General features: G+C 29.0%; 1 protein-coding gene across 1 annotated transcript; it reads right to left on the reverse strand.

The window, feature by feature from the left end:
* Positions 1 to 209: 209 nt before the first annotated feature.
* LOC124944909 (gibberellin 3-beta-dioxygenase 1-like) lies at positions 210 to 22,972 on the reverse strand. The gene is made up of 6 exons (XM_047485258.1): positions 22,826 to 22,972; positions 22,463 to 22,550; positions 22,035 to 22,387; positions 1,966 to 2,014; positions 1,266 to 1,689; positions 210 to 843 (listed from the first exon to the last, which is right to left on the reverse strand). Exons 1-6 carry the CDS (start codon positions 22,970 to 22,972, stop codon positions 210 to 212), a joined length of 1,695 nt encoding a protein of 564 aa, XP_047341214.1.
* Positions 22,973 to 26,983: the final 4,011 nt, after the last annotated feature.

Genomic DNA, 26,983 nt, shown 5'->3' on the forward strand with positions numbered 1-26,983 from the left:
GTTTTTAATAACAAATTGATTCCAGCTACCAGCAAATTAATATTATGACTTTTCAATGAAATAACATACCTTCAATATCTTACAAAATTATATATATACATTGTTTGTATGATATATTGGTCTTTTTAAATTTTTACAACTATCTCATATTTCTCTTGTTAATTTATTCTTAACAATAAATAAAAACAACTATTTGTTTTTGACATTATTTATTCTTTAACTTCAACATCTTTGACTTCATCATTCACCTCCAAAATCTCCTCGTGGGCACACAATCGGACCAACGACAATGCCTTGTCAAAGTTCTTGGCCTTGATTCCCATATACTCAGACCATGTCACCGGCCGATAGAGTGCCGGTTTTATCGAGTCCACCAGTTTTGCGGGTGGTGAGATTTTCACGTTAGCAGGCGGACCATAAAGGTAGGCTATAGAGAGTCTATGTTGTGTTCGATTCACAAAGGCCCGGTGGAGTACACTAGGAAATGACCCATTTGATAGTATGTGAAGTAGGTCACCTACATTGATCACAAGCGCACCGGGCAACGGTGGGACGGTTATCCACTTGAGACTTTCTCGTTGTATTTGTAAGCCACTCGTGTTGCTCTGGTAAAGAATTGTGAATAGTGCCGTGTCGGTGTGGGCGGCTAAGCCCATGGCTCTGTCTGGGTCAGGACAAGCTGGGTAGGAATTGAACCGGATAGCTCCAAAACCTTCTTTGACTTGTCCATTTTCACCTTCCCATTTGAGATCCTCCATTGATAAGCCAAGTGAACCAAGAAATAGATACATCATTCTTTGTGATAACTTATGCAGCTCCTTCTCGAATTCTTCTACTACAACACTGAAAATGACAAGAATTTATGTGGTTTTATTTACAAGGGAGAAACCTTTTGTGAGAAACTAATGTTTTGAGTTGGTGTTACTATTCAAGTTACATTTTTTTATTTAATAATTAAGAGCTTATTTAAATTTAATTATTTTGATATTTTTTATTTTTAGAACATTTAATTAACCAAAATCCTTTAAATTAAAATATTGATGACTTAACACACAATATAGTAAAATAGTTTAAAATACAAATTTAACTCTTAAAAAATTAGGTAAACATATTTTTATTACATTTGTAAAGTTACTTTCACATTTATCAATCAAATTATGTATAAGCATTTAAAATTTAAATATTTTATCTAGTTTATTCACCATTTATTATTCACACTTAACTTATTCAACCATATTCAAAATTCAAAATAGAATGAGGAGTACCAAAATTCCATATAGTCATTGGGCCAAAGCAAACGTGCATGATCACGTGGCGATCCAAAGATGGTGAAGCCTTCGGACCACAAGAGTTTGGGGAAGAAATTCGTGGTTCCGGATGCACCATATCCTGCCGTTTCGCCAGGCTGACGGGCCGCCACGAGCTTGGTTTCCAATGGTAGCGAGAATAGCCTCTTACCCGCCGATTCCATGGCCTCTAGAAGATTCATGTCTATCTGATGGTTCTGAATCTGAAAGACGCCCCATTCCCTACATGCACGCCCCATCTGTTCCATAGCCTTAGGATTCTCAAGGTCGATAACCGGAATAGGTTCCATCGCAGAATCAAAATGGATATTCTCACCAACCGCCGCCCATGCATGGGACTCAGGCAACTCTTTTATGATACTGAAATCTAATTCCTTTTGGTGTGAAGGAATTGAATAACCACTAAAGACATTTAGCATTTTATAAGACATGGTTAAATTGAAAAATATGAGAGATATTTGGATAGAAGGATAAAGATTATGAATGGAATAGTATATGGTTGCATAAGCAATATAAACATTAATTGTTATTTTGATTTTTTTTCATTTAAGAAAAAGTGTAAAAGACATAAATTGAACCAAGAACAAAAATTAGTTACCAACTTTTAATATGGAAGGATAATTAGGTTGTGAATAAAGGATAATAGAAATAAATTAATTAATGAGAGTAATATTCTTGAAATCTTGACTTGAAATCTTATCTAAATTCTAAGAAAGTATTAAATTTTGTGATATATATCTTTTATGGGTTTGTGATAATTTCTTAAACAAATCCAAAAATCCGAATTTTAGTACTAATTTTTTAAAATTAAATGTTATACATAGATTGCTTTTAGAATCATTAAAATTCTGCACGACAAATTATCAACTATATGCATATAATAATATGGATATGGGTTCGATTTTTTTTATATAGCCTACTGTTTTAATGTGTTATTAATTAATTTAAGTAAGCTTTATAATATACAATAACATATAATAGTTCAATTTTAACCAAAAAAAATATTAAGCTATGAATGATGTAAGAAGATAACTTTTGCTTTAAATTTACCTAAAACGAAATAAGTTAGATTTTTGAAATCTTGATACTTGAAATCTTATCTAAAATTCTAAATACTAAGAAAGTATTGAATTTTGTGATATCTTTTATTGGATTGTGATAATTTTTTAAACAAATCCACAAATCTGAATTTTAGTACTAATTTTTTAAATTTAAATCTTATACATAGATTGCTTTTAGAATCATTATTAAAATTATGTACAGCAAATTAGCAACTATATTCATATAAAAATATGGATTTGGATTGGATTTTTATAGCCTACCGTTTAAATGTGTTAGTAATTAATTTAAGTAAGCTTTTATAATATACAATAACATATAATAGTTCAAATTAACAATATACAATAACATATAATAGTTCAAATTAACACAAAAAAATATTAAGCTATGAATGATGTAAGATAAAACTTGTGCTTTAAATTTACCTAAAAAGAAATAAGATAGATTTTTGAAATCTTGATTCTTCAAATCTTATCTGAATATTTTTATATTTGAAATCTTATCTGAATATTTTTTGTTGATGGCTAAAAATCTGATTACTAAAATCTTATCTTAATATTAATTATTTTCTCACTTCAATCCTCTCCTAAAATGTATCATATTCAACAATCAGACATTTTCTTAATTTGCAAAATTAGATAAATTGCTTCAATCACATAATTATAAATCTATTTTAAAAAAAAAAATTAGCATATTTATCTACATAAAATAAAAGTATGAATCTAGATATTTCTTAGCCCATGAAATTTCATTTACTTTATTTTATTATTTTTTCTCATTTAACTTCTCAAAAACAAAAATGTTATTTTCATTATTTAGGCTCATATATTTTTTAATGTGTTTGTAGTTCAAATAAGTAAGTTTTCAAATATTCAACCAAAAAATGATAGTTCAATTTAACACAAAATATTAATTAACCGATACAACAAAAAAACTAATCTTTTATATTTACATAAAATGTTACGGGTTATACAGGGACGGACCCAGGAATTAGAGTTAGGGTGGGCTCGAAAAAAAATTAAAAAAAATTTAATGTTTTTTTTGATAGAGTTGAATAAAATAAAGAGAAAGTTATAGATTTATCAAGTGGATGAACCCGAGTTTAACCCTTTTTTTATAGATTTATAAAAGAAAATAGTGAATAAAAATTAAAGCAAAAAATTAAGGAGCCGTGTCTCTTTTCTAAAATTAAAAAAAAAAAATTGTTTAAACCCTTCTCAACCCTAACCTATATCCACTCTCAAAGAGAATCATTCTTATATATAATGTAATATATAAAAAAATATATGTTATGAAACCGAAATAAATTTAGTAAAACAAAATTTTAATTCAATTTTTACGCAATTAAATAAAATATTTCAAATTCAATTTGTAACAGGTAAAATAAATAAATAAAAATGTCTATCCAAATAAGGGATGACCCTGTACTAACATTTGAAATATAATTATAGCTAAGACATTTATTATTAAATTATATATGAATAAAATAATTAATTTTTATTAAAAGACTTTCTTATAATGGTAAGAATTATACATATTATTAGGGTAGACTTATAAAAAATAATATTTGAGAAAAACTTCAAAACAAATTAAATAAATAAATAATATGTAACTAAAATACCTAGTATGTAAATAATAATAATATTATTATTTTTTAGAAGATTAGAATATACTATTCTAATATCATTATTTAAATAAATAAATTTAAAAAATAAAAATATCTATAAATTATAAAAAAAAAATACTAAAAATCATATAAACAAATTCTAAACCATACTTAAACACTTATTAAAAATTAATATATATATATATATGGATGAGGTAAGGGTAGGCTTAAGCCCACCTCAGCCCTATAGTCCATCCGTCCCTGGGGTTATATGTCAATAATTTTTTTATATTTTTGTGGCCGGGGCTCGAGAAGTGGAGCAGTGGGTTTGCGAATGTGACATCTGCTAGCAGTTTAAAGATGATCAAACTTCTTACCCGGGGCTGTCCGCTGCCGATTCCTACTCAGCCTTGGTCCCATATCGCGATGGATTGAATCGAGGGCCTTCCCATATCCGGGGGCAGGTAATCTGATTGATAAATTTCACATGAAATGATGTGTCGAAAATATCATGAAAATGCATTCAAGCATCACATGATTTGAATCAATTCGACAGCAAGTAGAGTGACAGAATTTCACGAACTCTATCAAAAGTAAAATCGAGGGACTGAATCTTATTTGCTGAATGTATGATCATACTTCGAGGCGAGGTTTGGAACCCTACTAAGAGAGGGACGCCTCACAAGTCGGGTTTCTAGAGATGAGGCCTTTTGGCGAAGCCAACAAGTCAATTTCGGGTCACCCTATCTTTCTCCCATATGGAAGTGCTACGGGCATATAAAGATGTGGGTAGAGGAAGCCTCAAAAAGCGAAGGTCAAGCGTCACGTGACCTGCACTGAGTTGGTGGCTGACTGGACTTTTTCCTTGATCAAAGCAGATCAGCTCGCCTTCTTGTTATCCAAAAATTAGGAATTAATGTAATTTTTAGATTGTTAAGTATCCTTTCACTAAAAAAATAATATTAAAAAAATACTCCAATCCCCTTGTGTTCAAGAGTTATTTTTCTCAGTCATTCACAACATTTATAATTTTCTAAAATTTTAAACTATTCAAGTTACTTTATATGATTTTTTTTATAAAGTTTTTTTATTATTTTTTTAATATAAAAAAATAGCCTAACACTCTAACTTTTACTTTGATCTACAACGTTCTAAATCTATAAAGTTTTATTCAACTAAGATAAATTAATTGTCAAATCATTATAAACCTCATGTCAATTTTAAGGTGTTTGAAGTCTATAGTTTTATTTAACTAAGATAAATCAATGGACATTTAAATAAAATTAATGTTAAATTTTTATAAAATAAATAAAATATAATTACAAAAATTAAAATGAAGTAAGGGTGAATATTCATTATATTCCTTGTTATTCTATAATATACTTAAAAATATTCATTCCTAAATGTAATACTTTTATGAAATTACATAAAAACCATTGTATACTTTATTTTATATTCAAACGTACTTATTCTTTAATATACTTATTCAGGTGATCTCATAAAAGTAATATATATGGCAGGTAAGAAAATTATAATATTATATTATATTGTTATTAATATGCTTAAATATATTCATTCCTAAATGTAATACTTTTTTGTGAAATTACATAAAAACAAATGTATTCATTTTTTATATTCAAATGTACTTATATTTTACTATGCTGATTCAAGTGATCTCATAAAAGTAATATATATGGTAGGTAAGAAAATTAAATAACATGCTTACAAATATTCATTCCTAAATGTAATACTTTTTTTTGTGAAATTAAATTAAAATTATTGTAATATTTTTTTTATAATTGTAACCCTGAAATTATTTTTCAAGAGCACTTTCGAAATTCTAGAAATTTTAAATCGATTTACATGTCAATTTTTTTTAATAAAATATCATTCAAAAAATTTATTAAAAATGTATTTTGACATCTAAAATTATATCAATAATTAATTCCCATGATCAATTTTAAACAATCCTTGAATTTAAAATAATTAAATCACAATTTAATTAAAATAAATATGTATTTTAAATTAATTAGAAATAATTAATTTAAAAGATTATTTATTTGATAAAAGAATCGCTAATTGATTTTTTAATTTAAAATTAATAAAATATTTTGTATACATATATAAACTTATATTTGATAAAAGATTCTTTTGAGTTCGATGTTTGGTAATACTCGGGAAAGGGCTTTCACACTATATCCTTCGTACCTGTTAAAAAACTGTCTTTATTTTATAAAATCTTAGTTTTTTGAAAAATTAATTTTATTTGATCAATTATTTTTTAAGTCCTAAACATGCACATGTTTTTCTTACATTTAAATTTATAAAATAATATTTAAATGGTAGTAGATGCGATTGATGTCGATCATTATTGAGAAAGTACTTGAAAAAATATTAGTTTTAAGGTATTATAATTTAAAAATAAATTCAAATAGGCCTATAAGCACTAAAATTGTACCTACCCAATTTATAAATTTTAAATTAATTATTTTAAATAAATAAAATTAAAATAATTAACACAAAGGCAAAAAACACATGATTAAATGATTAATTAGATTAATTATTATGATAATTAAATCCTAATTAATTAATTAATGATAATGACAAGTAAATAAATAAAATAATTTGAAATAAATGTTATATTAATTTTATCTAAAATTAATTTAAATAAAATTAAGGAAAATTAAAATAAATAATTTAGAATAAATTTTGTATACATTTATCCCAAAGAAATTATTTATTAAACCTAAAAATATAAATAAATAAAAAATTGTCAAAATACATGTAATATTTATTAAAAATATTTTGTATATTTTAAAAATTAAAAATGGAGCAATAAAGGATTTAAATAATTCAATTTCAAACAAGCTTATAGACTGAAAATTGCATGTGTGACCCAAACTCAGAACAACTGCAGCAAAAGCTACAAACTTCGGATGAGCGCTCGATTATTATCCAATGCCCGGAAACACATCGCGTCACCCACTATAAAGGAGGAAGACGCGTCCGCAATGTAGTGGATCATCAAACAGCGATGTGTAGCGCCGTCTCCTCTAACGCAGACGGAACGCCCGAGCGCTGACGGAACGCGGACATAACTCTCAGTGTCTCCGCGCGCACACAAAACGTTGTCGTTTTAGCCCTCCCTCAACGCTCAAATGCGAAAGCTCAAAATGACATTGTTTCACCCTACGTCTTCGTCTTCCTCGCGACAACGATCAGATAAACATTTGTAGTCATCTTTTTCGTTTTTCCATCTTTTTGACTTTGTTAAAAAGATGAAATGATCACGATACTAACAACTAGCCGAAGAACATCTAAAATGTCATCAATGACTATTTAACTTAATCCAACCCACTTGGTGATGAACCACCTTGGGAGGCTAGCTATAAATAGCCTCCCTTGAGCAAACCGAAGGCAAGTGATCCACTCTCAAACCCTCAATCACCCCGAACATAAATCTGCCATGAAAGCCTTAAACTTTTTCTGAAAATTTAGAATTTTAGTGTAAGGCCTAAAGACTCTAATTTAGGCATTCAAAAAGGTTTCCTAAGAACTAAGGTTCTTCAACTCTAAGTAAACTTCCAATCACATCATAATTCAATTCACCAGTTTGGATTGAAATTTTTATATTTCAGTTTTAAAATTTTCGTATACTATCTGGTTATCTGATTTTTAATTGGAAAACGATCTTAAAATCATTTATAAATTTTTTATTAAAGAAAAACTCAATCAATGAAACTAAATCAGAAACCCTAAATTTGAATTTGAAAATTTTTAAAATCGAATTTTTTGTTCTTGAGCTAATAACAACCCAAAAACTTCCTAACATATTTCAAATGATGTTAGGATTTATTTGGACTAGCTTCAATCCATCACAATCATGTATGATAAAAAATTAATTATTTTATAAAAAATAAAAAATTCAGTTTTATAATTGGTTAAAATGAATAGTCAGTGTTCATGTTTTGGTTTCATTCAACCATATGAAGCATAAGGAAGTTATTAACAAGCTCCTTGTGCTTCATCAAAGCCTAAAAAACGAAAACCCATTTTTGGTGACAAAACTATTTTGATTGAATGAGACCTCATCCCGATTGAATGACACATCGGGATAATGTTCTATATAATCCTAGGAACTTATGAAGCTTCCCATGCCCCGGGATCAAAGTATCCGGGCCTCAAACAAAATCACTAGACCCGTAGTTTGGTGTTCTTGAGGACCGAGAAACCTTAGCCCATGTTTATCCTGGACCGAGAATCCTTCGCACCTAGGATCGACAAAAGTTATCCCAAGGCTAACTAAGGACCGAGATTCCCGCGCCCAATTGAGAATCCTTCTCACCTAGGACCGAAAAATTTTAGCCCAAGGCTAACCTAGGACCAAGGATTCCTGACCGAGGGACTTCAGCACCCTGACCCTAGATTCTCGCACCCAACCAAGGGATTTTAGCACCCCAACCAAGAATTTCCGCACCCAACCGAGGGATTTTAGCACTCCAACTGAGGATTTCCACACCCAACTGAGGGACTTCAGCACCCCGACTAAGAATTTTCACACCCCACCGAGGGACTTAACACCCCGACCGAGGATTCCCTCACCCGACTAAGGGATTTCAATACTTGACCGAGAATCCCCGCACCTCGACCTAAGGGACCTATGACCGATGGTTTTAGCCCCGACCGATGGAAATCTCATCTAGGACCGAGAACACCAGTGGGTCTGTTTGGTTCTATTTTTGAAAATTTGAAATTTATTTTTGTAATTTTATAACCCTATGCCATTTTCTAAAAATCTAACAAATATATAAAATGATTTCAAAATATATTTAGAATATTTTCATAAAACATATTTTTGTTTGGGATTTATTTTTAATACCTTCAAAACTGATATTTTTAGGTACATTCCTCTTCAATTGTCGTCATCAACTATATGTATCAGCATTTAAATATTATTTTTACAATTTTTAAATTCCAAAAAAACATGTACATATCTAGGATCTGGAGAATAATTAGTTAAAATAAAACGTTATACAACCAATTTTCCGAAAGCCAAAATTTTATAAAGTAGTTACCGTTTTAACGCGTATGAAGGATATAACGCGAAAATCCTTTCCCGAGTATCACCAAACTACGAGCTAAAAAGAAAGTCTAGTTAAAAATATGTTTGTATATATATAATTTTTTTATTGATTTTTAAATTAAATATTAATTAACAACTCTTTATCAAATAAATAATCTCTTGAATAAATTGTTTTAATTACTTTAAGCAAATATTTCTTTTATTAAATTTTTATTTGATTATTTCAAATCTAAAAGATTATTTAAAATTTGATCAAAATTTAATTATTATTATAATTAATTTCAAAAAGTCGGAATATAGTACTTTTATATATCTTTTAAAATAATGTTTTATTTAAAATATTCTTAACACGTAAACTGATGTTGAAATTTCTCGAACCTTGAGTCTTTATCGGGATAAGGATTTTCTGGGGGTTACAAGGCCCTTTATAAAAATATTTTTTATGAAAATATTCTAAAAATATTTTGAAATTATTTTCTATTCTTTTAGATTTTTAGAAAATGGTTTAGTGGTTCTAATTAAAAAAACAAGCGGTTGTAGGCGCAAGACTCTCGGACGGGTGCGAGGAATCTTCGATCGAGGCGAGGATCCCTCGGTTAGGTGTGGGGGAATTCTCAGTCGTGCATTGTTCCCTCGGTCGGATGCTAAAGATCCTCGGTCGGGTACTTGAATTCCTCAGACGAGGCTAGAATTCTTTAGTCAAGTGTGGATAGTTCACGATCGAGGCTAGAGTTCCTTGGTCGAGTGCAAGGAAGGGTTCGATTTTCTCGGTCTAAAATATAACCCAGCTAAATTCTTCGGTCGGACGCAAAGAATACCAAGTTGCAAGTTTGGTATTTTCGATTGGATCCTCCTTTCTTCAATCTGAAGGGATGGGGAGCTTCGTTTGACCTCAATGATCATTTATAACATCATCCCGATGCATCATTCGATCAGGATGGTGTTCCATTCGATTCAAACAGTTCTTGTGCAAAAATCGGGTTTTTGGTTTTAAAAGATTTATTGGTTTTTAAAGATTTATTGAGATCAAATAAAAAAAAATGAACACGAATTGTTCATTTTAACCAATTAAGAACTGCAATTTTTATTTTTATAAAAAAATGGTTTTAAATCAAACATGATCGAGATTTCTTGGAATTGATCTAAACATACTCCTAACACCTCTAGAAGCGTGTTAGATAGGTTTTTGAGTCACTTTTCTTGAGTTACAACTCAAGAATAGAAACCGTATTTTGAAATTTTCAAATTCGAATTTGGGTACTTTCAATTTAGATCGATTGATTCAAATTGGTTTCGACAAAAAACTTGCAAATTATTTGAGGATCATTTTCCAATTAAGAAATTTAACAAACAAGCAGTATCTTAAACTGGTCGAACTGAGATGTATAATTTCAATTTAGTTCATAAGTTGAATTACCCAGAATGGAAGCTTACAGTGAGTTGGAGAACACTCTTAAACTCTTTTAAAAGTTTTGTGATTACCTAGAATCGAACCTTAGGGCCTTATACAAAATTTTAAAATTTTCAAGAAAAGCTTAGCATTCTAATCCTTGACTTTGGTTTGCATAAAGGAAGTTATTGTTTGGGGGGATTAAAGGGGAACTAACATGACACCACACATCCATGGTCCCCCACTTAAATTCAAAGCACTTCCAGATGGAGTCGAACCCGTGACATTCTTAAGCCAACTCTTATACCTTGGTGGGGAAAAATGAGCTATTATAGCATTTTTAAGTCAGATCATCGATCAAGTGAATCGAATTTTAGAAAATTTTCATTGATGACTTTTGTCTGTTCTTCATCTAATTGATCGTTATAGGGCATGATTGCTTCTATAATCGTAGGTGAAATAATCACCAAGTAAAGGTGAACATTTCAGCTTTTGAATCAAATCAATTGGTGGAGTATCGACCGAGTTCTATTTTTGAAAAAATAAAGATTTTGGCCGATGTTGATCTAGTTCATCGCAAGGAAAAAGACAAACTAGGCTTTGAAACGTCGTCGTTTTAGGCTAAAAATGCATATGCGCGTCTAGGCGCAACGTTCTGTCAGCGATCAATTGCGTCTGGGCATTTCGTCCGCGTTTAGGTTAATGGCGTTGAGGCGCACACTAGTCGATCCGCTCTTCGCGAACGCATCCTTCTTTTGTTGCAGCAGGCGACACAATTCATTATTGTGTGTTGGATGAAATTTCAGTGCTCATCTGATGGCTGTGTGGTCTACTATATTGATTTCTCTTGATTTCGGTTGCAGCTGATTACAGTTCTTTTCCAACATTAGAGCTTTTTTAAAATTGATTTTTTTCAATTCTTTTGTATATTTTGAGGTTTTATAAATAATTATTTTGGGATAAAATGAATACAATATTTATTTAATATTTTTTAATCTTTAAAATTAATTTGTGATAAGATAAATACAATATTTACCTCAAATTATTTTATTTTCCTTGACCTTTATTTTAAATAATTGAATTAATTAATATAATAAGTATTTTAATTAATTATTTAATCATGATTTGACCTTAATTTTGATAATCTTGAATTTATTTATTCAAAATAATTATTTATAAATTGGGTAAATAAAATATTTATGATATTAAAAGCTATTTATTTTTTACTATGATGATTAATGTGATGTCATAAAAGTAATACATTATTATCATGTAAGAAAATTATATTATATTTATTATTTACTTGTCTTTTATTAATAATTTACTACTCATCTATGTTATTTTAAAAATTATATATATATATATATATATATATTATATATATATATATATATATATATATATATATATATTTAATGTTTTTTGAATCAGAGAGAATTAGCACGACACGACACAACCATGACACTTGGTTCAACTTAGAGTGCTTTTAAATTAATCAAACCCGTGACCTTTTATAAGAAAATATATTTATTATTTTGGGATGTATCTTCAAAACACTCATATATGTTATTTTAAAAAAGAAATATTTATTATTTTCGAATGTATCTTCAAATCATTATATACATCTGTTAAAATTTAATGGGATGACAGTTTTGCCTATTGTTTTTAAACTTATATAATGATTCATTGTATGCTTCTTATTCTTTCATATTATTCTTTATGCACAGTTTCATCTTTAGTAGTTGAAGTTCTTTATTAAAATTAGAATTTCTTTATCGCATTAGATTTAAATCCATTTAAAAAAAATATTATTACTAGCCTAATATTTATTTATTTTAATTTGGCCAAATTGCTGGTTTTATAAGTTGAGCCTTTTTGTGAAATGAACAAAACGTTTATATTATTTTAACTAATCATTTTTGTTTAATTAATTTATCACGTTTTCGAATAAAATAATATTTAGAGACGTTTTGAAGTAATATTTTTTAAATTAAGTAATATTTTTGAAATATGCACTTTCTAACTTGTTGAAATTTGTTTGAGCGACTAAAAACTTTTGTAATCTTAGAAAATATTTGAGAAAATTTAAAGAGATATATATTTTATATTTATTTTTCGAAAAACTTTACAACTACGTAATTTTGTGTATGTTGTACCAATTTAATCATTTATATATTTTAAATTGACTTTTTTAGACATACATTTTCAAAACTGTCGAATATTATTTGAATGTTTTAAAAATGTTTGTATGAAAATAATTAAGAAAAGATAAAAGAATTACTATTTTATTTTTACAAATATGGTAAATTGATTAAGAAAAAATTACTATGGTAAACATGAGCATTTAACATACCCTAATTTATAATAATATTAAAAATTTTATAATAATATTTTGAATTTTTTAATTCAAAAAAATCTTGAGGAGAGGTTAAAACAAAATTAGAATGAATTATTGTGATATTTAAATCCTAATTAGAAAAACTAATTACAAAACCAAAAAAAATTGAGATTAAAATGTTGTATTTATTTTACCCAAAATAAACCCAAAAAGGAATTTAAATATTTTAATTATAATTTTAGACATAAATTATGTGTACTTTATAGCCTAAAATAATTAAATAAATAACTCAAATTACCCAAAAATAAAATAAATGAATAAAATTTTTATTATGTTTTCAAAAATATTTTTGTGTATTAATTTGGTGAAGAAAAAATGAACAAAAGCGTTAAAAATTCGATTTCAAATAGCTCTTCTATTAAAAATAAAAAATGATGATATAGTGTGACCGAAATTAAAGAAATCGGTTGCATCAAATGAGTGTCTGGTCTTTATCCAACGCGCCAGGACACTCCTCCGCGTAGCCGGATGTAACCGAGAAGACGTGTTCCAAAGTCGTAGTGGATCAAAAGACGTCAGTTAGCTGAATCGCTAATGGAACGCCCGACGTTGATGGATCGCCAACGGATCTCAACAGCGCGTTCCAATTTAAATGAAACATCGTCGTTTTGGTCGCCTTTTTTGGGCGAGACAGTGCGAACGCCGGAGAGTCGCGCTCGACGCCAAATATCTTATAGAAGCCTTATCTTCGTCGTTCCTCATATTTATCCTTCCAAATTTCGCCCATGTACACGTCTCTCCATCGCCATAATTTCACCTAGGGTTTGAATTCAAATGCTACCCTAGAACTAGTCCTACGAAAACAGAACATAAAGGAAGGGGTTAACTTCATAAGCGAAATTAATTATGAATTCGACTTTGAAACTGACCTACCTTGGGTATAAATACTCCCTAGGTCTCCTTCTATCAATCCATCGAAAAGAATCCAACAATCATAGCTTGCTCGAAGATCTTTGAAAAATAGTTACAGTATTCTAAGATTTGATCTAGAACCTTTGGAAAGCTTCTTGAAGATCATAGGAGTGCTCTCCAATCACAAGTAAGCTTCCAAACCACTTGTGATTCATATTGTGATTAAAAATTGAAAATTTTCAATTTCAATCTGGTTGAACTTATTTATGGTTAAATTTTGTACTTTATATAGGTGAAATCGATTCTTAGATGGTTTCCAAGCTTTCTATAAAAAGAGATTTCATCAATTTAACCCCAATCAAAAACACTCAAATTTGATTTTAAAATCAAGAAATTTTAATTTTCGAGTTCTTGAGCTTTTAAACTTGGATTTTGATTCACATAACTGCCTAACATGTTTGTAAACATGTTATGATGAATTTCAAATCATATAACATACATCCTGATCATGTTTGATCGAACTGAAATTTTCAAAACAAAATTTTAAATTTCAGTTTTGAAACATCTTGCCGAGATTGATTGATGTTCTTGTTTTGGTTATGTTTTATTATAAACACCATTTGTAAAATGTTGTAACAAGAATTAATCCATGAGATGGCCTAATTCATAAGTTCTCAAATCTTGCCCTAGAAATCATTTCAAAAAATTGACTGTCTTAGGGCTCAATTGATCGGTTTCTAGGATTAGAGGTTGTGATCCCTACATCTAGCTGAGTTAATAGCAACTTACAGATTTCGTGATTTGTATCAAAAGTTGTAAACCTACAACTTTAAACCAAATGAATAACACTTGATGTTCTTGGACCAAGTCCTATAGGATCGAGGACCGAGAATCCTTGGTCTTAATCGAGACTAAGGGCCAAGAAAATCAACCTAAGACCGAGAACAAAGACCGATGTTCTTGAGTTAGGACTGAGCCCTAGGATAAGTGTTCTTAAGTTAGAACCGAGAAATCCGACCAAGAGTTTTTCACCTAGGACCGAGAAATCTAACTTGGGATCGAGACTCCTAGGTCTTAGGACCTAGAGGTCCAACCTTGGGACCAAGAATCTCATCCTAGAGCTAGCCCCAAATAGAGAGGTTTCTACACCTCAACCGAGAAACCTAACCCAAAGCTAGTTGGGGACCAATAGGTTTGTTAGACCAGTAATTTCATCCAAGAAACGAGAGTCCTTGGCACCCAAACCTAGGGACTCCGGTTTTCTAGCTGAGTATCCCGAATTCCCATCAAGGGCTCTCTCGGTCTAGACCGAGTCTCTTCGGTCCCCAACCGACAAAAACGGATCTGACCCTTAGGACTCCGGTCGTAAGGTCTGTTTGGTTCCACTTTTCAAAACCTAAAATTATTTTGTAATTTTATAACCCCAATCCATTTTCAAATGATTCCAATAGGTCGAAAAACGATTTCAAAATATTTTGACTATTTGGGATTTATTTTTAAATCTTAACACCTTTTTTTATATATATATTTCAGGTTTTTACTCAATCTTTTCTAACCGCAATCGCATGTACACTCCTCTCGATAATTTTGTACAATTATTAACGGAATCCAAATTTATCATTGTTTAGGACCTCCAGACTACTAATTTAAACAAAATAAATGCTATAAATAAATCTTTTGATAGCCAGGATTTTAAAAAATAAAATCGTTTTCAACGGGCGCGGTGAACATAACGCGCAAGCCCTTTCCCGAGCGTAACTAAATGACGGACCCCTTATAAAAGCTCTAGTATAAAGTATGTTTATACACGTACATCTTTTTATTGATTTTTCTAAGATCAATTGGCAATTATTTCTTCAAATAAATAATAATATCTTAAATTAATTATATTTAATTAATTTAAACCGGATTTCAAATTGTCATTTGATTATAACAAATCCTTAAATTATTAAAATTTGAATAAAACAAATTATTTTTACCTAGTTAATATTAAAAGTTGTCAGGTATTATCAAAATATTTTAAAAAATAATATTTTATTTTAAAATTATATGGCACACAAACCAAGGATAAAACCATCGAACCTGAAACCACCTCGGGTCCCGTATTGCCATGTGTCATCTGGCACGTGCTAAGCTACGGGGATCTCTTGGGTTATAACTATATTAAAGTAATAAGATGGTAGTTGATTCGTTCGTGAGAAACCCTTAAATGACTAAAATTGGTATAGTTGTAACTCTATATGTGGCACCATTTAAATTTCGAGTCTATTTTAATTTATGATTCTGTCTCAAAATACTATATATCCTCACAAAGCCTTCCCTTCAATTTAATATATTTTTAATATGGATTGAATTTTAACATTTTTATCTCTTAAAATATCAATTTTATTTTTATTCTTTCTTAATGGAATCAATTCTTCTTCAACTTCCTAAACTAATCTATTATGTTCATTTATTCTCAAACTAACTTACTCTACTATTTTAATTAAAATTTTAAATTAATTAATTAATATATTTATTAACACATTATTATTTATATATTTAAATTTTTTTTATATACATTTGATATATATTTATTATTATTTTTATAAATTTGATATATATATTTAAATTATTATTTTTATAAATTAGATTATTGATATTTTTATATATATATTAAATTATTAATTTTATAAATTTCATTATTTGTATTTTAATATATATATATATATATCAACAATTAATTTATAAGAAAAAATTTAATAAGTTTTCTCCAATATTATATAAATGAAAATCGTTTAAACATATTGAAAAACATAACAAAAATACTATCGTTCAAAGTTTCATCAAACAAAGTCAAAACATAACGAAATTAACATTCGAGAAACAATAATATAAATATAAGTAGAAAATATTCATCAACGAATAAGTTTAAAATAAAATTTAGCGTTAACAATTTAAAAAATGCTTAAGAAAATCAATAATTTTACCCACTTCCACCAATTTTCTAAAAAATACATTCTCTGTTTCCATAACAATATATTTATATTATATTTTTTCATAAATATTTACTCAATATAATTTTTTTATTATGAGTAGTCTAGTCTAATTTTTTTTTTATTGTGTAATCTATTCTAAATAAATTTATTATTAGTAATTTAGTTAATTTTTTTTTTATTGTATTGTCTTTTCACAACTAAACGAATCATATTGGACATCCCAATAGCACATGATTAGGAGAAATATATTAATATTGTTCTTAATAAAAATTTAAGAAAGATGAAAAATCAACGAGATCAAAACTAGCGTATTCGAACTAAGATGGATAAACAAAATATAAATAATCAAATTTATATAAATAATAATTTAAAAATATATATCAAAATATAAATAATTTAATTTATATAAATAATAATTGAAATATATATAAATCAAGTTTATAAAAATAATAATTTAAATATATATAATAATAATAAGCTTAAATGTAAATATATTAATTAATTAATTAAAAAATAAAAATAAGGTATAATACTGAATTTGAATAGTAAAAATAGGTTAGTTTGTGAATAAATATTAAACTAGATTAGTTTGAAAATGGGACGAAAACTAGGTTATTTTGAGAATTGGTTCTTCTCTCAATGTGTCTGTAGTGTCAAACATAAATAATGATTAAATCTAAATTAATATATATGACTTAATTGTTTTAGAGTTTAATGGTAATATTATAAAATATTTTAACAACAATTTTTCATTTGAAGTTGAAATAATGTTCAATCATTTATTATTATTTGTAGTAATTACTATCTTTTAAAACATAATTTGGAATTGTATCAGGTATATATAGTTAATAATATAATATATGTGATAATTAAAATTTATACTTTTATCTTAATTTTTAAATATTTTAAAATTAAAATAATAATAAAACAACAAAAATAAAATTAGAAAATATTAACTGTGCATAATTAATTTTCATGTATAAGATTATACATATTTTACATACGCAAGTTTATGTGTCGGCCAAATTTCATACTGACACAATACATACGGCGCTAAATTTAGTGTCGGTAATTGTATTAGTGACGCTTACATATGCCAATAAAATATTTTTAAATTATATATCAAAAAGTTTTTTTTTTTTAATATAGTGGGGATGAAAACACAAATGCTAAGTGGTGGGACAAAAGTATATCTTAAATTTTATCATATATAAAATTAAAAATTTTAATTTTTTTGGTCATATATAATTTAGTTGGAAGTTTTTTTTTTCAAACTCACACAGTAACAAATCAAATAAAATTGAAAATATCATATCATTCAATTTTATTTAAATTGGTTAGTTTTCATTATTTTTCTTTTTAAATTAGCTCAAAATATATACTATATTTTTACATTAGAAAATACAATTTAATAAATGTGTTAGTAATTATCTTTTGAGAGTATAATTCAGTTTAGGGCATATTGTATTTTCATTATTATATAAAAATAATAAGATACATTGTGTATCTACTAGACTGACAATTGTTCTGTTGGCATACACTTATGTGCCTTGACGAGATGGCCAATATTTAGTTTTTAGCTAAAAAAATAATATAAATTAAAAAACACAGCACTGAAGCGGCGAGATAAGAAAATTACATATGTCAAGTGTTCGGTGTATATTTGTATTTTGGAGTGTGTATCTGTGTGTGAGAGAAAGAACATTTGGGTTTGATCGAAAGTGACAACGCTCACCTCTTCAATCAAATATTCCATGTTGATTAACGTGTAGTATAGTCTCTTACAAATAAAATTAAATTGTAGTATAATTTATTACAATTTATTTTAGGTTTTAGTATTTTTAATAGATCGTTTGAGGTAATTAAGTTCTTATGTTCTTATTATTAGTAGTCAATAAAAGGAATTTCCTTTTAAATAAGATGTGATGCCATATAAACATATTTATAAGTTTTAGCATTGATATTCTTTACTTTGATAAAAATTGTTTCGATTGTGTTTTTCCAGAAAAAATGATGGGAGTATAGAGTTTTCACAAAAATCTCCTTTTCTAGTGGAGTACGATCATTTTCACCGATGATAAATGCATGGTCAATTGTCATTTTTGCTTCAAGGCGGTTAAAACGATTCTTCATTTTCACCGATCATTTTGAGTCTTCTTTGGAACATTGCTAATATTTATTGGGTTATGTCGAGAACTATTGGTGCATGTTGGAAAATATGGATTGAGGCGGTTATACTTGCGAGTATAAAATAATGAGACTATATTTTATTTTTATTTTTTTGGATAATTTGGTAAGAAAACAATCGTAAAATCTTCACCAATCTTAATCACCCGTTACATGTATGATAAATAAATCGACATATTCAGTTGAAGATCTCATTGCCCTTTTAGATGATCTCCGTACACATTAATTAATATTTATTTGTTTGATTTATCTTTATCGTTGTTAAGTTTTTTTGTTATGTTTTTGTCTTTGCTTAAATGACTATACATTTCATAATATTAATATTATGTATTACAATATTTTTAAAAAAAATTGATATTAAATTATGATTAAAAATGTTATTGGTAAGAAAACAATCGTAAAATCTTCACCAATCTTAATCACCCGTTACATGTATGATAAATAAATCGACATATTCAGTTGAAGATCTCATTGCCCTTTTAGATGATCTCCGTACACATTAATTAATATTTATTTGTTTGATTTATCTTTATCGTTGTTAAGTTTTTTTGTTATGTTTTTGTCTTTGCTTAAATGACTATACATTTCATAATATTAATATTATGTATTACAATATTTTTAAAAAAAATTGATATTAAATTATGATTAAAAATGTTATTGGTAAGAAAACAATCGTAAAATCTTCACCAATCTTAATCACCCGTTACATGTATGATAAATAAATCGACATATTCAGTTGAAGATCTCATTGCCCTTTTAGATGATCTCCGTACACATTAATTAATATTTATTTGTTTGATTTATCTTTATCGTTGTTAAGTTTTTTTGTTATGTTTTTGTCTTTGCTTAAATGACTATACATTTCATAATATTAATATTATGTATTACAATATTTTTAAAAAAAAATTGATATTAAATTATGATTAAAAATGTTGTTAGAGTAGGTTAGATTAGTTCACGGTGAAGAACTAAATTCATATTGAATTCTCAGTATGATCTAAATTATGTTATGATCTAAATTATGTTCAAATAGTTATAATTCAAGGGAAATAACTAAACTCATGTTGAATTTTCTGATAAAATGTTGCAAAATATTTAGATTGAAAATTGACATATTTTCTATTTTCCTCGATTAGTTTTTTTAATTTCAATAGATTTCATTATTCTCAATTGGACAATAAGAAAATCTCCAAAAATTAGTATATGATGTTGGATTAATTTATAATTAATTTAATAATTATTGAGCATTTAATGTAACTAGGAAGATCCACGTGCGATGCACACGGATAAAAATATATTTTTCCAACGTCCCGCGTTCATCAAATTTGGTATTGAATTTAAAATATAAAGTGTTATTAGCCTAAATCAAAACTAAAATGATCAAATACGGTATTAAAGAGGTTTATGGGTACATAAGTTATGAAATAAATGCGTAGAGACCAAAGGGTTATTTAAATATCTATGAGGGACTTATTTATAAATAACCGAAATTTAAAAAAGTATGATTATGGTCCCCAATCTACACAGCGCTACACTAGATCAGGTCCATTGGACTTAATACATGTCGATTAGTATTAGTAGGGTTACGACATTCAGTAGGTAAGACATCTTTCTTGTCTCCCCATCGACAGAGAGGATTCACAGAGAGAGAAATTCCAAAGTAAAGTTAAGGGATGTGCTAGATTAGAAGATACATCAACCGAAATTCATCTCAAGGACAATCAAGAACAATAGAAGTTAAAGGTATGTTCCGCTTCTAGTAATTGAATTGATCTATCATCACAAATCCCTTGTTTATCATGTGATAGTGATGGGTATTTAAAGTTTATATAAAGTATTATTAGATTTGGTTTATAAAATCTAACAATTGGTATCCGAGCCTTCCGTCCACTAATTCTCAAGGATTTGATAATTCAATTCGTTTTCTCAAAAACCCTAGTTTTTGTTGTTTTTTGATTAAATGAATGTTGGTTGATGGTTTATATGATTGGTTGATGATATTATATATATATATATATATATATATATTGTTTTAAAAATCATAAAAAATGATATTAGATTTTTACCGTGAATTAAAGTTTTAGAAGAAAAAAAAGGGTACAAAATATAGAAGATTGGATTCTATGAATTCCATATAAGGAAAATATCTACCAAATATAGAAGATTAGATTCTATGAATTCTATATAAGGAAAAAATCATGCCAAATATGGAAGATTGGATTCTAGGAAATTCCTAAATTTTGGATAATTGCAATCATCATTATTAAAAAGATATTAGAATATCTAGTAAGTTCTATATAAAGGGGTCTTGGCCCTCCATTAGAACGGTCAGACGGGTCAACTCATGGTGGGGCAGGCCTATCCACCAAAACTCATTGTTTGATGAGTCGACGGAGGACCGGCCCACCATCCCGGCGGGATGAAAATCCCCAACCCAGCTCAACCCAATGCGGGTTGTGGGTTAGGTGGGTCAGCCCGCAGGTTGTCTCACTACAAATAAAAATATATAAAAATCATTAATAGTTTTTTTTAAAAAAAAGTAAAGAACATGATTAAATAGTCATAATACACACCAAACAAGAGTCTTGTTTATCGGTGACGCTTCTGGAACTGGACATCCGCTGCTTGGACATCCTTCCGGGAATACTTAGCTTATAGTATGTATAATGAGTGGACTAGTTCAAATCATTAATATTGTTTAATCTTTCCATTGTACAATTCTTATTTCATGTACAATGTTTATTCTTACAATTGAATTTTAATAAGACTTCTCATCACATTTTATATATATGATTAAGAATAATTAACAGATTTCAGTAGATGCGCGAGCAACAGAGCAGACAGCTGAAATCGGCAGTTTGGTGGTTCATGTCAACGTTTTCACACTCACAAAGGCAAACACAAACATATGGTGCAATACATAAAGTGGATTAATCATATGAATTAAGATAATGTTCGATTAAGCACCTTTTCCATTTTCCATCTTGCATTAATAAACAAGGAAATACAATAAAAATTAAGTATTATAATCAAAACAATATAGCTACTAGATTAGTGTTCTTCAAAATAATCTAGCTATTACATTAGAGTTCTTCAAGAACTTAAAAGAGTTAAGTTCAACCATAGATCAGTGATGCTTTACATGCTATCATGGATTAGTGAGCAAGCTCATGCCTCTTTTAATTCGTCTGGCAGGTCAAAGAAGAGCTCGATTAGATCCTTGCTGCAACCTATCACCCGATAGGCCTTCAAGTGATCTCTTGAAGTCAACCCAACAAGCTTGGAAAGCTCACCATTCAGCAATTCCCTTTTCTTGCGAACTTCATTGCCAGTAATTGCATAGCATATATCTTTTGTTGCATTCTCAAAGGCAGACACTAGTATTGTCGTGTTCTCCCTAAGGACCTCTACCAAGTCTGCATCTTTGGAAGCTTTTCTCTTCCGACTAGGTGTTACTCCATCTAGCGGGCTTCTTTCAGGAATCGGTTTGGAAACGGATGTTGAAACGTGGTCAAAGAAGTTGTCATCTAGATCAAGGCCCACCTGCTCATGACGTCAAATGGCCTCCTCCTCCGCTCGTGCACAATCCATAGCGCCATTACCATTGGCACGATCCAATCCAAAAACAATGGCAAGTTCATCAAAATATCGAAATGATTTGTCTTTGAAAGCATCGGCATTCTTGTGGATCTACACAACTTTCAGAGTATACATTAAACATAACACAACATGATTACAAATAATTGAAGTGTACCTATAAATAGGATTCCTAGACAGGTTTATCAGTAACGACACATTTTCGAATAGGATCCCAACCAAATCCGCTTGTTGAACGATACAGCATGTCGTAAACGATTCCGAAATTGGTTTCAATGTTTTAACTCTAGAGTAAATATGGGGTTCAGCTCGAATCCCAGAATTGGGCATCCTTTGTTCAATTTTTTTCTCAACGGCCTGATATATACTAGGCTTGAATTCACAATCATCTTTGTACTTCCCTGTGCTATGTAATTCAAGTAGAATCTGTATAAGCAATGCGTCCTCTTCATCGGACCAACATCTTTTTGATCTATTCGAAACTTCCCCCACACAATACCCACATTTGAACTCATATATCGATTTTCGCCTCTGATTATGTTGGGCGGGAAGGTTTTTAGGGTTTAGGGCACGAAGAGAAGGAGATGGTGCAAAATAAAATAACAGTCAAACATATATATTGCAAGGTATTTTGGTCAATTTTAAATCAACTTCAATTCTATTTCTAATACTTACCAAAAACTGGAAAATTATTTCTGATATTTTTACCAAACATGGTATTGGAATTATAAAATCAATTCTACCTATTCCAATTCTGATATCAATTCTAATCTGACAATTTTGCCTACCAAACGCCACCTAATTTTGCAAGATGTGCAAATATTAGGAAATTTACATATGGATATGTATATATGTTGGTCGGGCCGATGGATTGATTTCATGGAAAAGTGTCAAACAGACACTTGTTGCGTGATCCACTATGGAGGCAGAGTTCGTTGCATATTACGAGGCCTCAAATCACAGGGTATGGTTGATAAATTTTGTCACTAGTCTGCGCGTATAAAGGGTAATGAACGACCACTAAAGTTATATTGTGACAATAAATTAGCAGTTATGTATTCCAATAATAACCAAAGCTCGTACAAGTCAAAACATATTAACATTAAGTTTCTAGTTGTGAAGGAGAGAATTCAAGATGGTCAACTTTCAATAGAGCACATAGGTACCAACTTCATGTTAGCAGACCCACTAACTAAGACATTAACACCTAAAGTGTTTCATGAGCACACTGCTCACATGAGTGTTAAGTTATTCAATGATATATCAGTTAGTGAGAGTTTGTATTTATTTTAATTTTATACTCCATTGTTTGTTCTAAACGTATAGATTTACGTGTTTTAGTGAATATAGTTTTGGATATTTTATTGATTAGATTTATCCATTTTAAAGTATTTATTTTATTCTCTCAATTAAATTTTATAAGTTTTTTTTAATCTCTTAAAGAGGACCAGTTGAAAATAGACGTGTGGTGATCACATTCATGTATTTTCATGCTATGCATCCATAATTGATCTATGTCATTTAGCTATGTTGGTAATGTGACCATGGAAGGTTTAGTTACGACGATGCTAACGAAAGCCGCTATGATCCTTTATTAATATAGTTAATGGCCCAGATTGTAAGGGATACCCTAAACTTTATAATAACCATTCAAGCTAGCAATAATGTTACACTATTGTGGATTTACATATTCGGCCCAGTGGGAGATTGTTGGATTAATTTATAATTAATTCAATAAGTATAGGCCTTGAATGCAATATTTATAGTGTTGGACTATTATGTAATAAATCAAAACTAAACTAATCAAATACGGTATTAAGGAGGTTTATGGGGTACGTAGGTTATAGAATAAATGCATATAGACCAAAGGATTATGTAAATATCTATGAGGGTTGATTTATAAATAACTGAATATAAAAAAGATGATTATGATCACAAATTTACATAGCGCTACACTGGATTAGGCTCATTGAACTTAATACATGTCGATTGGTATTAGTAGTGTTACGACATTTAGTAGGTAAGACATCTCTTTTGTCTCTCATCGATAGAAAGGATTCACAGAGTGAGAAATCCAAAAGTAAAGTTAAAGGTTGTGCTAGATTGGAAGATCCATTAACCGAAATTCATCCCAAAGATCAAGGACAATGAAAGCTAAAGGTATGTTCCGTTTTTAATAATTAAATTGATCTATCATCTAAAATCCCTTGTTTATTATTTGATAGCTATTTAAAGTTATATAAAGTATTATTAGATTTGGTTTATAAAATCTAACCTATCAATAGTAAAAGTGAGAGAAATTAACCAGCCTATTTGAAGATTGGGAAAAACAATTATGTTGAAAAATAAAAATACAAAACCAAATAGGACAATACAAAACAAACAAATACAGTAAATTGACCCACGGTAGATTAAGATTCCAACCCCACAAGGCAAAAACAAAAATATGGCCAATCAAATTTGGATACTATGAAGTATGAACCTGTAAATGCTTCAGATTATGTCGGCATTATCCATTCATCTTGGAAAATGTAACGATTTCACATAACAAAAAGTAAAAAATGAAGTTTCAATATGGTTATTCAATATGATTATATTACAATGGATCACTTTTTGACGATAAATTAAAAGATTATACCTTTGTGCTATTCATGAACTCCGTTGTTTTTCTTTGAATGATGTTGGGTTTTGACGGCCATATAGTATGATTTGGATGTCGCTCATGTAGTCTCTATTCTTGATTTTCTTGCTTTGATGCTTTATTGTTTTTAGATCGAATTCAAGATGACGAGGCAGCCCTTGGTTTGGGACAAATTACTCGAGCCTATTATGTCAGAGTAAGACAGTTTCATCATTTATTGTTTCTTTGAATTGAGATTTTTTTAGTTCGGATTTGATTAAGGTGCATGATTAAAACTCGGACTACCTTCATTGAGACATGATTTTGGATGGATCATTTCATGATCATTTAGTTAGTTTTGTGTCTACTTGTATCCTAGGTTTAGCCACAATTAACATTTTCTTAATTTTCTCTTTCTTTTGGATAGGTTTATTGTTATTCCTTGATATTGCGAAGATCTTTTACACGTCCATAATTGTATTGGAGTCGCAAGACAAGAGAAAGAGATCAAGAGAGTTCAACCTAAATGTTACATTGAATATTAACTCCATGATGATAAGGTTAGATTGAAAAACTATAAATTTTAAACCCTAAACCATAAATAAACAAAAATAAATTAAGAATAATTCCTCCGATGAACATCTTTACAATCCCAACCAAACATGCCCTAAAAAAAACTTTTGATGAAGCAAAAGAAGCCTTAAAAAAGGCCCTTGGCCTTCCCTTGTTCTTTTCATGCTAACAAAACCCCAATAATGTTATTCTAACAATCAATAAAAAAAAAATATATTAATTCAAAAAAGAAATCCTCTTGAATCCCATTCCTTTGCAATCACACTCACGAACTAGTCTTTCTATGTCGCCCTATAATTTTAATATCTCTATTTATATTATTTACCGTTCTTCTAGTCACAATCGAATGTGATATTGATAAATGCTTTTGGTTAGCCTTGATTTGGTTCGCATCCAATGATCTCCATCCCATTGCGATAACAGATTTCATCTCGATAACTCAAAAACATTTCATTTCTTGAAAAATCAAAACCAATGAAACACATACCTCCAACATACTTAGCATTGTCAATCATTAGAGCGATACAAAATTGTTACCCACCTAAGAAGTAAAATGTTTATATCCCTGCTGCCAACTAATAATTCATCAAATGAGTATCTCATTAATTATACATTTGTTTTTATCATTGCAATAATTTTTTTTATAAAAAAAACCATTAAATAAATGCAGTCCAGTCCAAAGTAGCTAATGCTGCCAAATTTACTTCTTTCACTCGGTTGCTGAGCTATTTTGTTCCATACTTGCCATCATTTAGCATCAAATGAAACTTTTTTACTTTGTGACGATCCCACAATGATTTAACACTTCCTTTTCACCAAAAAAAAAATGTTTTTTTTTTTTATCTTCATCTCTCTCCCTCTCTTCTTCTTTTCGTTAAGATGACGATCATGGGATCTTCCTTCATATCCATGGAAAGGCAATAATATATAAATTTATATATGTTTGACATGTTTATTATCCATTGAATCTATTAAACAATAGCGATTTTATTCAAAAACAACACTAAATTTAAGATCCTAATTCAATTAAATTTAATTAGAATCTGGGTTATGCTCCAAAATTATTTTTTACAAACATTATCTTATAAAAAAAAAAATTAAAAATTCGAGAAATGTCTATTTGTAATTACTTGTCCCACTAAAAGACAAATATTGCCAACAGGGTCCCTTTTGTTTGCCTTGATTATTATGATTATATATCTTTTGTCCAATTTCTCCATTTAATTATTATTTTTTTTAATTCAATGAAATTATTTTATGATTAAGTCATTTCCCTCACTTGGCCGACTAACACGGGCTACTTTGTCGTACCGGCACGTGTTCCAAACGGATA

The sequence above is a fragment of the Impatiens glandulifera genome, chromosome 7 (genome assembly GCF_907164915.1).
Source record: "Impatiens glandulifera chromosome 7, dImpGla2.1, whole genome shotgun sequence".
In the NCBI taxonomy this organism is placed as follows: domain Eukaryota; kingdom Viridiplantae; phylum Streptophyta; class Magnoliopsida; order Ericales; family Balsaminaceae; genus Impatiens; species Impatiens glandulifera.

Bases quoted from the DNA above. Each gene is read 5' to 3' on its own strand.
- LOC124944909 (XM_047485258.1), bottom strand. From the start codon at position 22,972: ATGAGTTCAAATGTGGGTATTGTGTGGGGGAAGTTTCGAATAGATCAA. The intron at 2,015-22,034 runs GCATGAGCTTGC...ATACTTTCTTAG, and splicing joins TGCCAGACGAATTAAAAGAG to AATTTAGATAAGATTTCAAG. The intron at 844-1,265 runs GTACTCCTCATT...TGTCATTTTCAG, and splicing joins AATGACTATATGGAATTTTG to TGTTGTAGTAGAAGAATTCG.